The 19,834-nt window shown below is 38.2% G+C and overlaps 4 protein-coding genes across 6 annotated transcripts; 1 reads left to right on the top strand and 3 right to left on the bottom strand.

The window, feature by feature from the left end:
• Nucleotides 1–2,195: 2,195 nt before the first annotated feature.
• LOC135940005 (TIP41-like protein) lies at nucleotides 2,196–4,208 on the top strand. The gene is made up of 5 exons (XM_065484641.1): nucleotides 2,196–2,541; nucleotides 2,603–2,782; nucleotides 2,846–3,071; nucleotides 3,730–3,888; nucleotides 3,942–4,208. The coding sequence occupies exons 1-5, from the start codon at nucleotides 2,345–2,347 to the stop codon at nucleotides 4,086–4,088; spliced, it is 909 nt and encodes a 302-aa protein (XP_065340713.1). The 5' UTR covers nucleotides 2,196–2,344; the 3' UTR covers nucleotides 4,089–4,208.
• On the bottom strand, nucleotides 4,190–8,369 carry LOC135940004 (recQ-mediated genome instability protein 1-like). Of its 2 annotated transcripts, none has more exons than XM_065484640.1 (9): nucleotides 8,102–8,369; nucleotides 7,887–8,027; nucleotides 7,268–7,537; nucleotides 6,802–6,935; nucleotides 6,172–6,487; nucleotides 5,819–6,118; nucleotides 4,637–4,918; nucleotides 4,497–4,571; nucleotides 4,190–4,391 (listed from the first exon to the last, which is right to left on the bottom strand). In XM_065484640.1, the coding sequence occupies exons 1-9, from the start codon at nucleotides 8,222–8,224 to the stop codon at nucleotides 4,233–4,235; spliced, it is 1,800 nt and encodes a 599-aa protein (XP_065340712.1). In that variant the 5' UTR covers nucleotides 8,225–8,369; the 3' UTR covers nucleotides 4,190–4,232. The 2 variants fall into 2 exon arrangements, with proteins under 2 accessions (XP_065340712.1, XP_065340711.1); XM_065484639.1 differs by having other exon boundaries at nucleotides 6,169–6,487.
• A 520-nt stretch (nucleotides 8,370–8,889) lies between these two features.
• Nucleotides 8,890–11,109, bottom strand: LOC135939360 (peroxiredoxin-6-like). Its single transcript, XM_065483687.1, has 5 exons — nucleotides 10,924–11,109; nucleotides 10,689–10,845; nucleotides 9,258–9,475; nucleotides 9,119–9,191; nucleotides 8,890–9,061 (listed from the first exon to the last, which is right to left on the bottom strand). The coding sequence occupies exons 1-5, from the start codon at nucleotides 11,004–11,006 to the stop codon at nucleotides 8,933–8,935; spliced, it is 660 nt and encodes a 219-aa protein (XP_065339759.1). The 5' UTR covers nucleotides 11,007–11,109; the 3' UTR covers nucleotides 8,890–8,932.
• A 175-nt stretch (nucleotides 11,110–11,284) lies between these two features.
• Nucleotides 11,285–18,627, bottom strand: ras (Inosine-5'-monophosphate dehydrogenase ras). Of its 2 annotated transcripts, XM_065483685.1 has the most exons (12): nucleotides 18,381–18,627; nucleotides 17,507–17,605; nucleotides 16,979–17,027; nucleotides 16,713–16,820; nucleotides 16,385–16,486; nucleotides 16,188–16,316; nucleotides 14,606–15,049; nucleotides 13,769–13,859; nucleotides 13,421–13,660; nucleotides 13,093–13,249; nucleotides 12,894–13,037; nucleotides 11,285–12,361 (listed from the first exon to the last, which is right to left on the bottom strand). In XM_065483685.1, exons 1-12 carry the CDS (start codon nucleotides 18,572–18,574, stop codon nucleotides 12,256–12,258), a joined length of 1,863 nt encoding a protein of 620 aa, XP_065339757.1. In that variant the 5' UTR covers nucleotides 18,575–18,627; the 3' UTR covers nucleotides 11,285–12,255. The 2 variants fall into 2 exon arrangements, with proteins under 2 accessions (XP_065339757.1, XP_065339758.1); XM_065483686.1 differs by lacking the exon at nucleotides 16,713–16,820 and having other exon boundaries at nucleotides 18,381–18,624.
• Between the last annotated feature and the right edge of the window lie 1,207 nt (nucleotides 18,628–19,834).

Raw genomic sequence — 19,834 nt, forward strand, 5'->3', positions numbered from 1 at the left:
TGAAAATTTCAAGGTCGACTCGCCTCCCCCTCCCAAAAAAATTCACAGATGCAATTAATTTCAGACTCCCCCCGTGCCAACCCGATTCTTTTAAATTTTCATTCAATTTGAATCTTTACAAAGAAATTGTGTGTTGGTTCCTTTTTATTCCCATGCTCCGTGTAAGATGTTAATTTATTAATGATTCTGCCAAACCGAGTCACGGCGAAGAGGCTCAATTTTTGCTCTCTTTCGCGACCGCTCTTCTCAAAAGATGTCCAACTGATTTACCTATCTTTCTGTCTTGATTACAAACAAACAAACAAAAAGAGAGAAAAGTGCACACAGTTAAGTGACAATTAAAGCACTTTGTAATAAAATGTTGCCTTCACAGAGACTAAAAACGTGTATAAACAAAAAAAAAACTACCAGGGTACTTAGAGGAGTTGTAAAAATGCTGTAACACACACGCCCTGGTCCGTAGAGGGTGTACTGTAATACCTTTTGTTCTTTTGGTGGCACATTTTTGGAATGAGCTCAAAACGCCTGCTTGTGATAGTGTTTTTTGAAAGTGCCTTCTTTGCCCCGTTTTTTGGCCGCGCGCAACACACACTCACTCGTTTTCGGTTTCCTTTTGGCTGCTTGTTACAAACTAATTGTACCTATTGGCGTGCTCTTCGTATATTTTTGATTTCTGTGCTTGCCTTGTCTCACTAAACTGCGAAAAATGTAACCGATATATTGCGTAAATATGCAGATTAAATAATAAAATACACACAAGTCACAAGTGATGTTTTCGTTTGTGTGTTTCGGACACAATAAGCTACAAACAAACGAGAGTCTATAAAATATGCTTATGCAACAAACAAACAACGCAGTGTTTAGAAAACGAAGAGTGTAAAAAGCAGTTAATTAAGAAATTGTGATGTTGATTACACTTTTTGAAACAGTCGCAAAAGAAAATATTTTATTATATTATATATTTTAGGTCCAATTTTTTTCCGTTTTTCCAAAGCGTTTTTTTAACCATGTCCAGTTTTTTTTAGATGTGAGAATAAGAATGGCAACAGTAATTATTTACTATCAACGACCGCCTTTTTGAGTTAACTACTGAACAGTAATTAAGTATATCACTTATTGTGTAATTCTATACTTGGGCACTAAGTGTTCGAAAAACTACTCTGTAAAATCACGGCTGCCTCGTTCTTAATACAATGTGTAACGCGATTAATTAACCCTTTAGCTACCACAACAACTCATGACAGAGAGAGAGAAAGAGAGAGAGAGAGAGCGAGAGACGGAGAGAGAGAACGGCGGAAACGCAAATCAGGAATATTATTTGTAAAAGGGTCGATCTACCCCCGTGCGCGATGAGAAAAGTACTGTAATAAAATGTTGGATACTTGCAAGAAGAAAACAATTCACATTGCCGCAAATGTAAAAATGATATAGTTAAAATAATAAAATAAATAAAAACAATTTTTGCAAATAAAATTGAGCGTATTTGTATGTAAAAAGGAAATGATGCATTGAACAGAAGACGATAAAAACAATCTATATTGAGATGAAATTAAATAAAACAAAACAAAACAAAAAAAATCATCCAGGAAATTTAGAGTTTAAGTCTAAAAATTGTTATGCCCTTTTTTCATTATTGTAAAATGGTGAGTTGTATAAACCATCACAAAAATAAATAGCAAAAATTGAAAGTACTTTGATTTTTAATTGAAAAGACCTTAATCCATCCAAAATTAAAATAAAATATCAAGGCTTTTTCTGCAACGCCTGCAAGAGAATTTTGCAAATTTAGAATTTTCTCGTTTAAAATTGCAGCCTTGACAATAACTATAAAAGTATGAATGAATTAAAAATGCTAGGACCAGGCATTGATTGGCAAATCGACAATGTTGTAAAAAATTCGCGCTTCCCCAATTCTCACTCCCAGCAAAAGGCGTGTGCATTTTAACTACCAGCTTATCCAACCAAACAAAATTAACAAAATGTTTTCTCTACGTTTTATGCAGTTTTTCCATTTAAATTAGATAAATTTGCCTTGAGTTTAAGAAATTTTATTTAATTTAAAATTAAATTTTCTAATAATGCATCTTGAAAAACAAAAATTCCCTCTAATAAGATTTATGAGTTCTTTGTTACGTTGGCAACCTTAAATCAAAGCATTATTAGTTTCATGGCGGTGCTTGTTGTTTGACGGATCTGTGTTTTCGTCTCTTGTAACCACAAATTTCTGGAAATTCATCCCTTTTGGCAGCTGAAAAAGTCGAAAGGTAAAAGGTGAGGCTCGTGCTGTGACTCGGGCAGCTGTGACAGCTTAATTTGGACAGAGGTTCGGACGAGTCAGGCGAAAATGGCAGCGTCAGGATGCAACTCTCCGATGAGCTTCGATCCGGTGACAAAAGACATCAAACGATTTCCATCGCAAGTTGAAGAGATGGCCTGTCAAAAATGGAAACTCTTCAGCAAGAACGGCGCCATCCTCGGCTCGACGTGCGTGAAGAAGCCGGGAAAGTGCGAGGACGACGCAGACATGTGCCAATATTGCGTGTAAGGAAATTCGCAGAGTCAAAACAATGCGTGGAATCTGAGCAATTTGATATTTTTGCAGATTCATGAAAGAAGTGCCCCTGCCTCACCTGCCAGACATGGTCTTCCCGTGCAATATGCTGCAGTTGAAACACGAATCCGGCTGCACACTCGAATTCTCGGCTCTGGCTGCGTTGAAGGAGGTCGGCCAGATCACCCAAGACTTGGTCGTCGCCTGCTCAGAGTCGTGGAAAGAATCCAGGTAATCACTCACTGATACTACATAATATGTGTAGCACAACTAAATTTCATTTTCTCTTCTCAGGAAAGATTGCAAATTAATCGAGGAGGGCGTTAAGACTCCTTTCGACTGGACTTTCAGCACGAGCTACAAAGGCTCGGTGCTCGGACCTGTCACCATCGAGCCCACTAAGGAAAGAATCGACATAGAGAAGCTCAAGGTGAAAGAGAAGATCCTTTACTACCAAGACATCACTCTGTTTGAAGATGAACTGCACGACAACGGCATTTCAGTCTGCACCATTAAAATTGTGAGTAAAAAATTATTAGAAAAAACGACCGTGATGCATATGGCAGACTCACCATTTTCGCCCAACTCACACTTCTCGCTAGGATAGGGATTAACAATGAATCTTCCCATCAGAGCGAGAAGTGTGAGTGAGCGTAAAGTGTGAGTCCCCCATAGTAATTATAATTTTGACATTTAAAGTGGAATATTAGTAATTTTTTATTTAAAAAAATGAAATTTCGTGTAAAGTGAACCCTTACCGACCTATTTTTTCATGTCCTTCAGAACAAAAGTGGCCCAAAATCCAATTTTTTTTTAAATTTTACTGGTTACGCCCTCTTTTTTGAGCTAAGGAAATTAATTGATTCCGGGATGAGAAAAATTATGAAAATTTAATAGTGTGAAGATAAAAAATATTACTTTTTTACCCCAGAAGCGATTAATTCCTTTTTTTAAATTTAAAAAAATCACTATCATTCCACTAAAATAATTGTTTAGTTTGGATTGTTTGTCTGGACAATTTTACTATAAAGATTTTAACTAGAGTCTTTTTCTTACACAATAAATATTATTTATAAAATTTACGAATAACAAAAATCAGAAATGCACAAAGGTGGTCTCAGGAACATAAAAAAATATCAATTTAAGTTTTAGCTGACTCGGTAAACATTTAATTCCAGAGAATGATGCCAAACAGCTTCTACCTCCTGCTACGCTACTTCCTCCGAGTGGATGGCGTGCACGTTCGATTGAATGAAACCAGAATCTACCACGAGTTTCAGTGGAGTTACCTGCTCAGAGAGTACACTTCCAGAGACGCATCAATGGGCTCTTTAAATGTAAAAAATGATAATTTTAAAAAAAATAACATCTAATTAATTTTCTTCCGTAGATTCCTTCTGCTCTGTGCGTGGACCCGAACCGGATCATGCACTTACTTCCTCTGGTCGCATCAAGCTATGAGAAAATATTGTTGCCAAGCACACCCATGGTTGAAGGCGAGAGCAGTGATGTTGCCAGCCCCGGCAAAGAGGAGTGAGCGAGACTGTGTTAAGTTTTTGAAATTTTTGTTTGTGCCTCTCAATGTTTTGAGAAAAACTATGTTTTGTATTAAATTATTTGCTAATAATACACAGAAGCTTGTGTACAAATTGAAAAATTTTTAAGTTTGATTATGATAACACTAGAGTGCCTCAAGGACTCGTTGTCGACGTTTAAGTTGTTCGAAATGCGTGAGGGTTGCTTTCTTCAGCTTGGTCACCCTTGGAAGGCTGTTGTTGCGGAATTTCAGCACCATCAGGCAGTCACAGTCAATTAGCTTTGATTGAAGGCTTTTTAACATCTGGAAAAGTACAGAAAACAAATTTATGCATGGTTCTTATCAAAGGGACATCATTCCTTGGGTTTAAAAAATATTTGTAGTAAAATTTAATTAATATCTTAGTACCTGAATTTTGGTTTCCTTGTCAATGGTCAATCCAGAAAAGTTTTTGCACTTGACACCAATCAATTTGCGCAGCACCTTTGAGAGGGAACAGCATTATTAGTTTTTTTTTCTCAAGCTTGTGGAAATTCCGTTTGACTAACCCTGTTTCCCAGGACAACGTCGAGAAACGCTGTCCCGTCGGTGATTCGCACGTTAAGGCTCCACCTTTGGTTTGTCTTCTGCACTTTCTGCAGCAAGGAGATAATTGTGGCTTTTACTGTGGCCCTCTTTCTCCACTTATCCTGCAGCTGTATCAGATACAGAAATGGACGTTTTATTATCTTCACTTTGCTCGGCAGAGGCTTCGGTGGCTCTTTCTTTGCAACGCTCGGTCTGCTTAGGAAATTTTTCAGGTTTGGAGCTTTTGGTTGCAAGGAAACTTTCTGCAAATAAATTAAAAGTAAATTAGATATTACGGCGGACTCATAGGATGTTTCAGGATAACCTTAAATTATTTAATATCAAGTTTTGAGGCCTGCAGGTTTTGTTAAAACACTATTTTTAAAAGTCAAAGATGGATGCTTCAAGATTAATTTTTATTTCCAAGAGAAGTCCCTTAGATTTTAGTCTAATTAGCAGATAATCTAGCTCCTTTTTTTGTAACTTCAAATTTATTTAATCAGCTTAAAAGGAATAAACAAAAATTAATTTTTTAATGTCAAATATGTACTGCAAAAAATAAAAATCTATCCTTTTGTTAATTAAATGTTGGAGTTTTTCGAGTTTTTGGACAATTTTAAACCTCTGTAGCTCATCAAAATGGTCAAATAAAAAACAAATAGAGCTCTGATATCCATCAGGCTCAATTAAGTCGCCATCAAATAAAGTGATGCATGTTTCCTGAATTTTTTTAAGGATTTGAGAAAGTCTGTGTTTCAATTACGTTACGAGACGCTTTTGGCAGTGGCAATCAATAAGAGAAAAATCATTGGCAAGAGGAAATAATATTATTTATCACTTAACAAAATAAATAATTATTGAACAGAACAATTAAATGAATTTTCCCCCCAAACGAAGCTTCCAGGGTTGCATTTTGTTTTCACCCTCTTTACTACTGAATTACAACCAATAATTAGCAGTAAAATTTGTTTTAAGGAAGTAATTTAGACTAAAATGGGGTCAAACTTCGCTAAACTATTTTTTTAACCTAGTTTCGATACATGGGAAAATCATAATCCCAATTCACTGGCTTATAGTATTAATTTTTGCAACCCTGGCGGCTTATTCTCATTTATCAGGTTATTAAAAATACTAATTGTGTCCTTTGATCAAGGACTGCCAACCTCGGGTGGGGGCAGAGATGCTTGGACAGGATTTTTCACTATGGGCTTGACTCTGGCCAGAACAGGCTGAGCAGGATGAGGCTTCGGCAGGTCAAAGTGAGCTCTTTTTGCCTTGCTGGCCTCCTCTTCCAATCTCAAGATCTCATCCAAATCGTCCTCCACCAGCATTGTTTCCACAGGGTTGCTAGTCTGCCTTTTCCTTGTCTCTTGCGACTTCTTCTCCGCGGATTTGATATGCTGGAGGTCCTCGGCGCTCAGTTCAAAGTCATCCAACTCATCGTCCCAAACCGGATCAACAGGCTGTAGAGAAATTTATTAAAAAGTGAATATTATTTCAAGGTTTTATTCACAACTGTTATTGCTGGCTTCTTGGCTGCCATCCGCAGTTTCGGTGAGCTGAATTGCGGCTGCTTGGCGGAGCTGGGATTGTTGAAAAAGTTTGTGCTAGTTGTTGGTGCCCTTGGAAGAGGAGTTTTCTGGGCATTGTTACTTTGTCGATTTGGAGGGTTCGGAGGGTTCGAACTGATGGGATTTTCTTGACGGCTGAAGCTTGACTGCTGCTGCTTGGGCTGAAATTGGCTTGTTTTCTTCGGCTGCGTGCACGGCTTCCTCGGAGGAGGCAGCGTGTTTGTTTTGCCTGTGTACGGGTCATTGTTGATCGGCATGTTCCTGGAAATGAATTAATTAAAATAGATCAGAGCGGGGTTTCACAAAAGGCGGGACTGGCGGGACTAAAAAGACAGGTTTTCCTTATTTACTACAAATTCTTCATTTTTTGTCTTTCAACAAACGAGTCATTTTCAAGTCTACAGAAAAGGAATATATAAGTAATGCAGTCAATTAGAAAAATATTTGTTCCCCTCATCATAGCTGCACCTTTTCGTTAGTTTCTCATGGATGGAAAATATTACAAAAAAGCCTATCGTCTGAAAAAACAGTCATTGAAAACACAGATGGAGGGGAAGAGTTTCAGTTTTACTTACAGCGAATCGCACACCAAGTTCTCCATGGCGTTTGTATAAATAATATCATCGACCTCTCCTCCGTATAACTTCACATGCTGCGGCCCAAGCATTAAAATCCCGTTCCGGCAGATGACGGGGCCTGTGATCACCATCTACAAAAAACAAGCAGTGTGAAATTGACAGAAAATTAAATTTTTTAATATTTTGAGTTGAATTTAATTCTCTTTGCAAATTTTAAGAAAAAGAGTTGTTCTTTCAGTATGTAATTATCCCAATTTGTATTTTTACACAAAATATTTCAGTCGTAGCATGAGCTAAAATATTTTGTTAAAGAAAAATATTTTAATCAAAATTATAGCAGTCTGAAAACTTATCAGTAAAACCAACTGTCGTGTTTCTGTTGTAGCTTGGAAACTCTAAACATTTGTGAAATAATTAGCACTAACGGTGAACAAAAGTAATAATTTGGATTTGCAATGCTTACTTTGGCACCAGGGTAAACCATTCCTGAGAGTTCCTGGATTGGTTTCCACTCGAGAGCCTTGAGCTCTGTTGTTCCATCGCAGATGTCCAAGAGGAGGCGTCTCGGCTTGAGGGATCGCTTTGTTTCACCTGCACTGGGGCCTTTTCCCCATTCCGTAAGGTCAATGCCATCTTCATTGGCCTCTTCGTTCACAGGTTGGTCTCCGAGCTCTCCTTTGTAGTTTTTGTATTGGTTGTACGCAGAATTTGCCTTGTCCCAGAATTTCTCCACCTGGTTTTCAACATATAATAATTCTTTAATTATTAATTTTGGTATTTTTTAAAAAAAAATAAAATAATTACTTAACACTGAAGAAAATATTTAATTATAATTTTAGAAAATGTGTAAATGGTAAAAAAAGGTACAAATCCAAGTCCCATTAAGGTCTGTTCGTATAATATGTTTCTTTTTAATTTTTAACGTGGCGAAACAACTTTCTAACTGACATGCCCTTCCTACCTTCTCGATTCTTCTTTGTGAAAATTGCATGCGCATAAATCGACTTATATGTTTTATTATATAACATAATAGCATAAATTCTTGGCGAAAAAACTGAAAATGATAAAACCTGCAAACAGACCTGCACAGCGAAGGTTCCTTTCAATTCAGTCTTCTTGACAATTTTGAGATTGGAGGTGGGAAAGGTCGGCACACCAATTTCCCGCAGGTTTCCGAGTTTCCACTGTTCCAAGGCGAAATCTTTGCATGACTGGAAATTAGCCTGGAAAATTCGCAAAAAAAATTATTGATTGTCTCATTCCCTGCCTGCACTGATTATGCAGTTACAAAAATTACCTGTGGATTGCTAGTGGAGAAATATTCGAGGCAAGACTCCAGCCAATCCTGCTTGCAACTCAAGTGGCTGTCGCGGAAAAATTTCTTCACCGCATTATAAACACTTGGTACTTCTGACATCATATAAATTATACTGATTTCTTGAATGTTCACACTGAGCTACATTGAGATGATCTTGCGCAGTATGAAAAGATTGTCAAAAAGTACTCTTCTTCAGAGATAAAACTGACACAAACAAAGTCCCGCTCGATGAACCGCTGATGATTCACTGCTGCCAGTCATACGTCTGATTTGCCAGCTGACTTGCTGACAGACAGCCTGTGTCTGTGAGCGGAGCAATTTGATTGGACGATGATAAAAAACGCCCACTTGCGTGTAAATGCGCGGGAAAATATTTAGGAATATCTTTAAAGTGCAAAGCAAAAGCCTGGAAAATTCTTGTTGCCAATGCAGAAACTCATCCCTTAGGATTCAGTTAAAGCCTAAATTGACCTAAGAAGCACTGTATTTTTTGTAGAAAATTGGCTGGAAAGTTAGCGTGCTTTTCAAATGGTAATGGCTGTCTCCTTACTTTAAATCCGATTTAATTTCAAAACCAAGAGTTTCCCCAATAAGTGGCAGACACAATTGGACAAATCTATGGTTGTAACTGATCTCAAATGACCTGAGAAATATGTATCAAAAACAAATTATTTGAATGAGAAAGGGTCGTTTCAATTCGTGATTTGACTCGTAATTATTTTTACTAGTTTTACACAGGATGGCTATATTCACATAAAAAACAAGCAGAAATTTCATTTTAATTATTTTATTATAATTCCTCTCTTCAATTCAATAGTCAAAAGTTGTTCGGACATAGTTAATACCAGAGGGCATTTTCACCGTGTCAACGCCCTTTGGAAAAAGTGACGGGATATCCTCATCCTTCACCGTGGGCAGCACCATCACGTGGGATCCAGGCTGAAATTATATAACCAATTAAGACTTTTTAATTAAATAAATTTAAAGTATAAATACCGTCCAGTTGGCTGGAGTGGCGACCGGCTTGCGGGCCGCAAGTTGCAGCGAATCAATGACGCGCAGGATCTCACTTTGGTGCAATTAATTAAATTTAAATAAAAATCAGTCAGAATTTTTTTTGGCGGAGAAAACTTACTCAACATTTCGGCCTGTTGAAGTTGGATACGTCATGGAGAGCTTGACCTTTTTATCCGGGCCGATGATGTACAAGGCCCTGACGGCCATCGCAGCCGCTGGGTCGTTTCGCGCCTCTTCGTCCAGCATGTCAAGGGTCACGGCCAGGGAGCGATCCTCATCGCTGATAATCGGGTAAGGGAAATCTCCCTTGATGTCCAAGCAGTATGACTTGATGTCCTTGAAGAAAAGCAAGCAAATATGTAATTAATGCAAACTTATTTTTAAGTGGCTATAATAAGAGATAAAGACGTTAAATGGTAAATATAGACATTGACTTAAAAATTAGCAATGCTGAAAGATATACTAAAGCTGCTGCGTACTTGATTTTATTCTGATTCATACAAAAACAATTAAATAAAATCCTGTGATTTAATTATTATGTATATTTCTGTTGTAGATTTCATTCAATTAAATAAAATCATTTCTAGTGTTAAATAATTTGGAAAAAGTCTCATTTTGTGCGCGGTATTTCTAATTTTTTTCCCAGGATTTTTTTACCACCTACTGCGTAGTTTCAAATATTTTGCGTTCAAAAAGGTTTCCAGAGGCTTCGATGACCAACACCTACAAAGTATGATAGTCGTTCTATTGGCGAAGCCACTCTAGGAGGGGAGGACAGAAGGAATAATGTCCTGATATTATTTATTAATGATATTTTGAGTGAATTTTTTTATAGAACAAAGCTCATTTAAATAAAAAGTGACGGGATTAAGCTATTCACACGGTTTTTCAATTGAAGTCGCCAGAAAGTAATTCATCAAAGTAAAAATTGCACATCATCTAATTAATTCCAATCAAAAGATTGTGGTGCGATAAAAATGAGAAATAAATCAAAAACTCAGTAATGATTAATGAAGCAATGCTCGCCATTAAATTCACGCTTAAAATAAGCTACACACACTAAATAATAATGATTAGGCGCGGCTCCAAAACAGACTGAATACGGTAGGTTAAAAGTAATAAGAGCCGCGCAATTAGAAATTTGTATTGGAACCTTTTAAACAAAATGGCTTTTAACAACAAATTTGTTCCAAATATGATCTTCTTTTAAAACTAATACATTCAAACCTGCCGATTTTTCCCCAAAAATTTCCTCAAACTCAATTTCTTGATAAAACATTCTAGGAAGTTCAAATGAAATTAGGCTATTATATTTGGACGAATTCAAGAGATAGAGACTTGAAAGTCTTATAAATGCGTGACCCTTGTTAATTTGAGGCCTTATTAAAGTTAATCGAAACCACAGAAAGTAGTAAAAAATTCCCAATATTGCCAATCGAATGCCTAAAATTTGGGTCATGCAACACTTTAGAAAGTAGCTTTAGAAATTGAAGTTTCTAATCGCATCGCCTCGTTTTTACAAAAGATAAGAATAAAAATCGTAACTCACATTGACCCAATCGCAATGAGATTTGATTTTGTCGCACGAAAGAGCGAGCAGCTTGACGCCTCTCTTCTCGAATTCTGGTTGGTGCACGGCGATCCTTCCGAGCTCAGTGGTGCACACAGGGGTGAAGTCGGCTGGGTGCGAAAACAGCAAGCACCAACTGCAAAAATAAATCAGGCATAATTATATTAATTTCCATTACAGAAACGAGACACGCAGTGCTGGGAAGGTTTCTCACGAGTCTTGCAGCCAGTCGTAAAACTGGATTTTGCCGGTGGTGGTGTCGGCTGAAAAATTCGGCACGGTCGCTCCAAGACGCATCTTCACAGGACTGGCGCTTAGCACAGAATGAGCAGGCTTTGTCTTTCAAGGGCAAACCTTAGCAGTCACGTCGCACAACGATCTCTTTTATAAGGAGTGGGTTAAGTCCCAGCGACGCCGCGCGCGCCTTACTTAGTGGAATGCAAACAGCCGGGCTTCGCGAGTTGCTTATCAATTAATTTCCTTTTCGCTCGTTTAATTGCGCAGAGGATCAAATTGCTTCCTCCCCCACCCAGCAGAAGAGGAATAAAAAATGTTCGTGTACACAATGATGCAAGTTGTTTAAAGTAATTAATGGTACTTTATTTATCTTTGTAGCAATTTACATCCGGTTTTTTAATAATTTCGACGTGGATATAGCAAACTAACATCACCTTTATAATTTGGATTGCAAAAATATAAACGATTATTTCCATTTCAGATTCCTAATGAGTCAAAAATGAAGGCTTTGCATACGAACAAAAATTTTAGAAAAACAAAAACACCAATGAATCGTGATTAGAAGTCACATATAATTATATATTATTTCAAGTCACTGGTTGATCAATCAGGGAATGTTGTCTTTACAGTTTTTACTCACCATTTGGCACCTAGTTTGAGGTTATAAGCACAAGTTTGAAAATCACAACTATTATATTGACAGGACGCTACAACATATTATTATAAGTTCAAATTAATTTTAAAATACTTAAGTACGTGATTTTTATAAGGTGAACACCGAAGAAAATATATATATTTATGATTATTGCACTATTACAGAATCAAAAAATGTTTCAATTTGAATCGGAAAATAAAATTAAAACTGCAAATGCGGCAAATAATAGATTTTGCAAACAAAATTTCATGATTACAAAAGAAAACCAGACTAAAAGTAACGATCATCACCGTAATTTGCATTTTTTGCACGTGAAATATATCCATTTCCGCTGGAAATATATAATAATATCGTAGTTTAATTACGCACCATCACATGGATAATTTCATAATAATTGCTCTGTAAGTACGCAAAAATGGGTTCGCACTCTTCTTTTTCCGTCAGAATGGTCCCGTTCTGTTTCAAAATTCAAAGTTGCTCTCGATTTCACACAAACATTGTGCGCAGGGCAAGTGGCAAGTGAGTTGCAGATTGAGTGAGTAGTGTCGAACATCAGCAAAACCGCTCACCGGCGCTCTAGCAAAGTGGAAACTGTTTGATTTTCTTTGCTGTAGTCTCGCCGACGCTGGTCAGTTTCGCTGAGTTCTGGTTGCATCAGTAAAGCCTCTTCTCGTAGGAGAACAGGCCGTGGACTCCACCTTCCATCTGAGCAGACTGAGTTCGACGCTCAAATTTCAGCTCGCCAGAGTACATCATAGACCTGCGCCACAATCAACACACAAACGATTCATTTTACGGATTTAATGATTTTAGCAATAAATGGAAGCATAAAATTGACCCAAAAACTTATTTTATTTCATGAAATTAGCGCCGTTCCCGAACAAAGTCTAAAAATGGTTCTGTTGAAAAGTTAAACTTATAAAAGAGTTTCTAGCTTCCAGAAATCACCACGATTAAACGAACACTTGTTTCAAAATTTGCTTTAGAAGCCCAAAAGGATTTTAATCCTTTGGAGCTGTCAAATTAAAGCAAATCTTGTGAACCTACATCGCTGAAACGTTCTCAAATTTCATTTAATTTTTCACCAGCAAAATGACATCATTTCAGAAAGGCGCAGCTATTTAACCGTTCAATACAAATTAATCCTTTAATTTCTTCCCTCAATAAAAACAAGAGATTATTTATTCAATCACCAGCAATAAAAACTGGATGGTTAAAAATGCAAAACAACTTTTAAAATTCCCAACTTTATAGCGGTTTGGAATAAATATAAAAAATGACGAAAATCTTACCTCAAAATAGAGAGACTTCGCGCACCGATGTCTTGGCAGCCGTGGCGAACGCCGCACTGGAGGTAAGGGAGGAACTGCAGCACAGAGCCCTTGTCAACAATAGAGCCGCTCACTCCCTGGGCCACCTTCAGTTTGTCCATTTCACTGCGTTTCCAAACAATTAGAACCCGAGTTACATCAAACTAATGAGTAATATTACTTGTGGAAGTATCTGTCCATGGCACCGCCCTTGGCGTCCTTTCGGTCCATCGCCTCCAGACTTCCCATGCCGCGGTATTTCTTCAGACGAACGCCATCCGAGAAGAAATACTCGCCAGGAGCCTCGGACGTTCCAGCCAGCAGAGAGCCCATCATGACTGGAAGAATTGAATAATAATTATTCTAGCATATCTAAATTCTGTGGCAAACTACACTGTCAATTTTAACTAAAAAAATAATAAATAAACAAGTGACTAAATCTTGCCTACTCCGACTCCTAAAAAAATCCAAAGTACCAAAAAATATTCCACACAGTGAATATTATTTACCAGTTGACGCTCCAAGAGCCAGTCCTTTGATTATGTGTCCAACAGACTGGATGCCTCCGTCGGCAATGACAGGCACACCGAAGCGACGCGCGTATTCAGCAACCTTATAAACAGCTGTTCCCTGAGGGCGGCCGACGGCCATCACTTCTTGCGTGATGCAAATGGAACCGCTGCCCATGCCGACACGCAGGCCATCCACTCCCGCGTCGATCAGGTTCTTGGCTTGGGCGGCAGTGACAACTAAAATAAATTAGCATTTTTTATTATTTCAAAGGGGGATTTTTACATTACAAATAAACCGCTCCAACAGTAACGTCATAAGAAATCACAATATACATAATATCTTACCATTTCCACCAACAACTTGGAGATTCGGGAAGTTCACTTTAATGTAACGAATCATATCGATTTGATAGACAGAGTTGCCTTGAGAAGAATCCTGAAAGTGATAAAAATGAAAATTATTATTTCTACAAATTAAAGAATTTACTTCAAACAGATATTAAGTAAAAAATTAGTAGAGTATTTTACGTAGTTTGATGTTTAAAATAAAGGAGTGTTTACTGACATTAAATAATGATAACCCAAAATCTATACCAATTTAGGCTGATTTATTAAAATATTTAAATTTCATCTTGCTTAACGCAGAAATTGCGCATTGCTCGACAAACAGTTGAATTTGCACCGTCAAATTTATTGAAACAATGCAATTCGCGTGTGGTAGTTGATGCGCAATTTTTCCCCTACTTAAACGATTCCCGTATAGAGAAAATAACGAAAGGTCAGCTCATTCTGTAGAGCTGTGAATAATAGACACTAGTATTTTTCAGGGCTTCCAACCGTAACGTAACCATCGACTAAGCACAAATCATGCAATTTTCAGCCATCTGAACCTTATTTTAAAACGTCTAAACCACCTCAATCTGCCAAATCCTGGCTAATTTATTTCCTAATAATGAGAACATTTTTCTCCCCAATTTTAAAATTTCCAGCGGAATTTTTGAGCAGTACAAAAATTAATGCCGATTAGAAATTAATAGATTTTAATTAAAAAATTCAGTTTTGCTAGAATTACTGTTTCCTCTTAAGTATTTAATATTTTACACAAAAACCCAGCAGTCTAAAATTCAAAGCCCTACGTTTTTAATGTGCCGAGTGGAAGCAAAGCCCCGGATTAAAACTCACAAGAACAACAACGTCGACCCCAGCAGAGGCGAGAAGCTGCAGTCTGTTCCTGTCGTCCTCCCTGGTGCCGATAGCGGCTCCGACCAACAGCTGCTTGTTTTCGTCCTTGGACGCGCTAGGGTAGCTCCTGGACTTCTTCAAATCCGTCCTCGCGATTAAGGCAACCAATTCGCCGGCGTCGTTCACGATGGGCAACTTGCCTTTCTTGGACTTCTCCAGGATGCTGTTTGCCTCTTCCAGAGTGACGCCGGAGCGCGCGGTGACCAGGTTTTCAGACTTGGTCATCACCGCCTCCAGCTTGAGATTCGGGTTAGGGTTTTCTTCGAGGAAGTCGATATCTCGCGAAGTAACGATACCGCACAGTTTACCGCCTAATTTTCCATTTTCAGTGATGGGAATGCCGCAGAATCCGTGAATCTTCTTTACGGCCAGCACATCTAAAATCTGAAATATAATTTAATTAGAAAAATATGATTTCAAGGGTTGCATAAAGGAATTTTATTTAAATTGAAAAGCTCTGTTTTCAATTGTGAGCTCACTAAGGATGGTAGACGGAAATCGACTTGGATCCTAGTCACTCTTTTTCTATTCTTCGAATAATTATGGCGAGAAACTAGGATCTCAGTCGCTGTCAGGATCCAATTTCTATCATCCAAGGTGCTCACCAGGTTCCAATAACACTGCCAAGTGGTTAACATGAGGCCCGAATGGCCGCAAAGGAGCTTGGGCCCAATGTGCAGGCCATCTTTTTGCTTCTCCGCAACGTATTTAATCGAAACGCCAGACATTATTTGTCCCTAGAGCCGCTGGAAAGGTGCGTAAACCAGCGAGCGGCCTGTCGAGCTATTTGAGTCACTAAATTAACCAATAAATTCCTTCTCTAACATAAGGTCCCTGAAATTCTCATTGAAAAGGAGAAAAATGCCTTAACAAAGCGAGCCGGGCATCAAATTTTATACTTTAATCAACTTTTAATAAATTAAAAATTAAATTTACGCTTGCTAAAATTCACATGAATTTGTTTAAAATTTCATGATATTTTCTCGGTAACTTGAATTAAAACCAAAAAGCTCACAATCAGAAGGAATTAAATCTTATTAATTCAACCAGAATACTAATAACTAAATATCCATACAGATTTTAGCCATTCGATGAAAGCTCGGCAGAAAAAATGGCAGATTCAGGGTTGCTAAAAACCCGAATTTAAAAAAATGCAGTGCAGCGGTAAAATGCGGATTTTTTTTCAATTTTTACCAATTTCTTGCAGACAATTTTTTCGTCTTATTTTTCAGTATTTCACTAATTATTCTCATAGAACCTCGACTTGAAAAATCGTCAGAGATTAATTTAAGGAGCAAAATGGCAATTTAAAAGAAAATATCTGCACAGCAGAGGAAATTTTGAGCACTCCGACCGAAATTTTAGATTTCCACAGAAGAAAAATAGAATAAATTCATTTCTTGCAATTCTTGCGCAAGAAATTGGTCAAAATTGAGTGGTAGAAACCGTTCAAAACCAGTGGTGAAATAAAACAACAACCCTGAACAGATTGTGGCTTAAATCAGCCTATTGTGATACTAACCGTGTGGTTTGGGCTGAGGACAACAGGGTCTCTGATGAATCCATGCTTGTACTTCTTCACCTTCATGACCTCATTGGCTTGGTACTCGCCGGTGCAGTTGTGATGAATGATGCCGATTCCGCCGCACAACTGCCAAAAGCAGAAAATTAACCAAAAATTGCCAGCCCGTGACGAAAGAAAAAAAAATGATTGCTCACAGCCATAGCGATGGCCATTTCAGACTCAGTCACGGTGTCCATGGGCGAGGACACCAGGGGCGCCTTCAACGTTATTTTCTTGGTCAACGCTGACGTCAGGTCCTGCCGGAAGAATATTATAAATAATGTCATTTATAGAGAGCGCACGAGGAAACCTGTCGTGCAGGTCATGAGAGGCAACATAACTAATTGCATTAAGTGGCTGTGCAAGAAGTGAGTGAGTGAGTGTGTGTATTGATTGGATCCGAGCAGAGAGTATGTAGCAAGCTCTAATCGATATTATATCTAAGTTACAGCTGTGCTTGCGGCAACATTGAAATAAGAATACCTCGTGGTGGCTCATAAACAAGGGGCAAGTCTGCTCGGTGCAGGGGGACGAGATTTTTGGTTCTTTTATTGCCTGCGACCGCAACCTGCTGGCTTTCGAATCCGCCGGCTTTTGTTCATTTTGTCCCAAGCATGCACAAATTTTTAATTAAACGAACGAAGTTGAAAAGAGAGAGAGTGTGTGCCGTCAAACGCAGTCAGTGTCTCTCTTAAAATATCACCCGGCCCAGTGACCCAATTAACCTGTGGTGTGTCGTCTTTCCTTACCACTTCGTCTGCACTGAAGTCGATGAAGCCGGGCAGAATGATGAAATCACTGAAAGGAACAGACAGGAGAATTATTTAGAAATATTTTTTTTAATTATCAGAAAAGTAATAAGATTGTTGCGCAGACAATTTGTCCCGAAGGCAATCAAGCTCGAAAATTCATTGGAGACGAAAATTTTATCACACCTCAAGAATTTTAATTGAAATTGAAATATTTCAGGTGCATTTTTAGAGATTATTTTTAATTTAGTACATAATTTTTTAATATTTTCAGTTAACAAAATGATGAAGATTGAACTAACAATTTTGTAATTCAGGAAAATTTATCCCTTGTCAAAAGAGATTATGTAATATAACGAATTTTATTCCTTTTTTTTTGTTTATTCCCTTATACGTAATCTAATTAGCATTTTTATCCAAATTTTTTCACAGAGGGAGAGAACCAACAGAAAATTGAACCCTCTTGGAAATGTTAACCAGGTTCAAGGTTGTCTGAGTTCAACCTGAGGGTCAAAAAAGGGCACTCACTTGTAGGTCAATCCATCGCCGTTGGCGAAGAGCTGGGCGCCGGTGAGCCCGTCCTCGGGCACGTAGCCGGTGCCCCCGCAGATCAGGTAGTCGGCCATGCTGTCGATATTCGGACAGGTATCAGTCGAGGTGGAAGGAATGCGTCCGGCAAAACCGGCTCGGGACAGCTGGCGGTTGGAAAAGTGGCCCAAATCGGACGGCGAGGTGCGAAAAGCACGTGTTTTGTTGAGGTCGGCTGCGCGGGGGCAACTTTTTGAGTACGTCACCCGATCTTTTGTGACAAGAAATCGCGTCTGTCCGAGTCGAAGTCTCGCGGACGAGTGCTTGATGGGCACGAGATGTCGAACAGGCAGCCGCAAGTAACGAGAATAACCAGTAAAGTGAGAAAAATTTACGCTCAGGTTACTCCGCTTGCCGAGATATTTAAACAGCGGTGTTGAGTGCTCTGAGAAATGAAGAGACGCGCTCTGATTGGTCGGATGAGGAGAGCCTGCTGTGATTGGTCGATTTGAAATTTATATGGCGCGCGAGCTGGGACTGAAAGTTTTCAAATTTCTTGCTGCGAATACTTCTTCAGATGGCAGCGAACAGCGAAGTTGACATACATTCATACATACACAGAAAATTCCTCTCACAGTCGCAGTTTGTCAAATAGTATGAATGATCCGCATTTATTCTCACGATCTACTTTTACAGCTTGTTTTTAATTTTGAATTTAATGTCAGGGCGATAATTAAAATTTAAAAAAAACTTCCCTCGACGCGCAGCAATAACAGAATTTACATTTTTAAATAAATTCTCTGATATAATATTAAAAAATGACATTTTAGGATTCTCTAAATTAGATTTTCTTATGATCCTAGTTATTTTTTACCATTTCTTTGTATTCTCTTCGCCTAGAATCTGATTCATCCTCTCCATGAGCCTCCGCGTTGCAGGAATGTACTCGATGTGATGCCCACTGCCCACCGTGGTGGTGTCATCCTCAGGTTCCGTTTGGTTGTCCACTTCCGCTTCTGCTGGAGTTCCGTTGCTGCAGGCAAGGTCATACGACTGTTTCCCAGCCATGCCGCGCACGCAGCTTTTCACTTTCCACCCCGCGTCGTGTCGGACCTCGCGACTGACTGACGACTGACCGTCACCCACAACCCTTCTCTGAGCGCTACTATCCAGCTCCGTTGTGTTATAGAGTATGGCATTTCTAAGAATTCTCGCGTTGTGTGTCGTGTACGATATTTTTTGCTTTCTTTCTACGCGCAAGACTGCGCGTGCGAGTCCGAGCGAGAGCCTCTTGTTGCCTTCGAGGATTTAATGGAATTGGACGAGTCCGTTTGTCTGTGCATCGTGTGCGTTCTATATATCATATTTCATGACCAACTCCGATAATATAACATTATTGGATTGGATCTATCTGTTAGTGTTCTGTAATTCTATCAGATGTCACCACGTTTAGATATTGCACTGCTAGGGATTTGTGTAAATTTTTATTAATTTCTGAGGTCACAATTTAGTTAAAACTGATTTCCAATGATTTGTTTTGACTTATTTTTGAAAGGTAAAATTAATTAAATCACAACAAATTTTTCAATGTCGTGTTTTACGTATTTTATGGTGATTATAATTTCAGTAGAAATTTTGGCCATTTTAAGTGAGAATATTTATTGAGTTATTGATTGCGCAATAAGGAAGAAAATTGGCATATCTCACAGACCGATAGGATAGATCTTCATTGAATAAAATAAATCTCAAAGTGAGTACCTGTCACGAAATACCAACACTACAATTTATCGATTAACAGGGTTTTGATGAATTAAAACCACAAAGAAATCAGTAACAGAAATAAGATTCTTTATTCTGCTATTTGAGAAAGAATACAGCTGAGTAGTACACAGTACATACGTCAGATTTATAAATTAGTTGTTTTGCAATTTACAGGTGGTTCCAAACAGATCATCTAATCAAGATTTTTTGCGAAATTTTTATTACTAGAGAATGATATAATTTAACAATGTCTTGAATCTAAATTGATCAATTGCAAGCAATTATAGCCTAAGCCTAATTATTCCAAGAGATTTTTTTTTTTATTAAAACCGAAACTTTGAGAGCTGGACTTTTCGACACAAGTTAAAATTTGTGGGTTAAGATTAGCGGTGAAATGGTATGCGAGTGAAATCTCAACAGTGTTAATTAATTAGTCGATGCGATTAATCTGATAACCTGTTATCTAAAAAGGTTTCCTAAACGAATAGTAGGTGATAGAATTACTGTCATTGATCAATAATAAATTAGTCCTCGGAAAACGCCTCTTAAAGTGAATTTTGCCAAGAT

This window comes from Cloeon dipterum, chromosome 3, assembly GCF_949628265.1.
Source record: "Cloeon dipterum chromosome 3, ieCloDipt1.1, whole genome shotgun sequence".
NCBI classification, from domain to species: domain Eukaryota; kingdom Metazoa; phylum Arthropoda; class Insecta; order Ephemeroptera; family Baetidae; genus Cloeon; species Cloeon dipterum.

Bases quoted from the DNA above. Each gene is read 5' to 3' on its own strand.
- LOC135939360 (XM_065483687.1), bottom strand. From the start codon at position 11,006: ATGCGTCTTGGAGCGACCGTGCCGAATTTTTCAGCCGACACCACCACC. The intron at 9,192-9,257 runs GTAAGTTTTCTC...ATTGCACCAAAG, and splicing joins TCAACAGGCCGAAATGTTGA to TGAGATCCTGCGCGTCATTG. The intron at 9,062-9,118 runs GTATTTATACTT...ATATAATTTCAG, and splicing joins CCACTCCAGCCAACTGGACG to CCTGGATCCCACGTGATGGT.
- LOC135940005 (XM_065484641.1), top strand. From the start codon at position 2,345: ATGGCAGCGTCAGGATGCAACTCTCCGATGAGCTTCGATCCGGTGACA. The intron at 2,783-2,845 runs GTAATCACTCAC...TTCTCTTCTCAG, and splicing joins GAGTCGTGGAAAGAATCCAG to GAAAGATTGCAAATTAATCG. The intron at 3,072-3,729 runs GTGAGTAAAAAA...ATTTAATTCCAG, and splicing joins CAGTCTGCACCATTAAAATT to AGAATGATGCCAAACAGCTT.
- ras (XM_065483685.1), bottom strand. From the start codon at position 18,574: ATGGCTGGGAAACAGTCGTATGACCTTGCCTGCAGCAACGGAACTCCA. The intron at 17,606-18,380 runs GTAAAAAATAAC...GAATATCGACAG, and splicing joins GAAGAGAATACAAAGAAATG to CATGGCCGACTACCTGATCT. The intron at 12,362-12,893 runs GTAAGATTTTCG...ATTGTGGCGCAG, and splicing joins CGAAGTCTCTCTATTTTGAG to GTCTATGATGTACTCTGGCG.
- LOC135940004 (XM_065484639.1), bottom strand. From the start codon at position 8,224: ATGATGTCAGAAGTACCAAGTGTTTATAATGCGGTGAAGAAATTTTTC. The intron at 6,119-6,168 runs GTGAATAAAACC...ATTTCTCTACAG, and splicing joins AGAAGCCAGCAATAACAGTT to CCTGTTGATCCGGTTTGGGA. The intron at 4,919-5,818 runs GTTGGCAGTCCT...ATTTATTTGCAG, and splicing joins CATCTCTGCCCCCACCCGAG to AAAGTTTCCTTGCAACCAAA.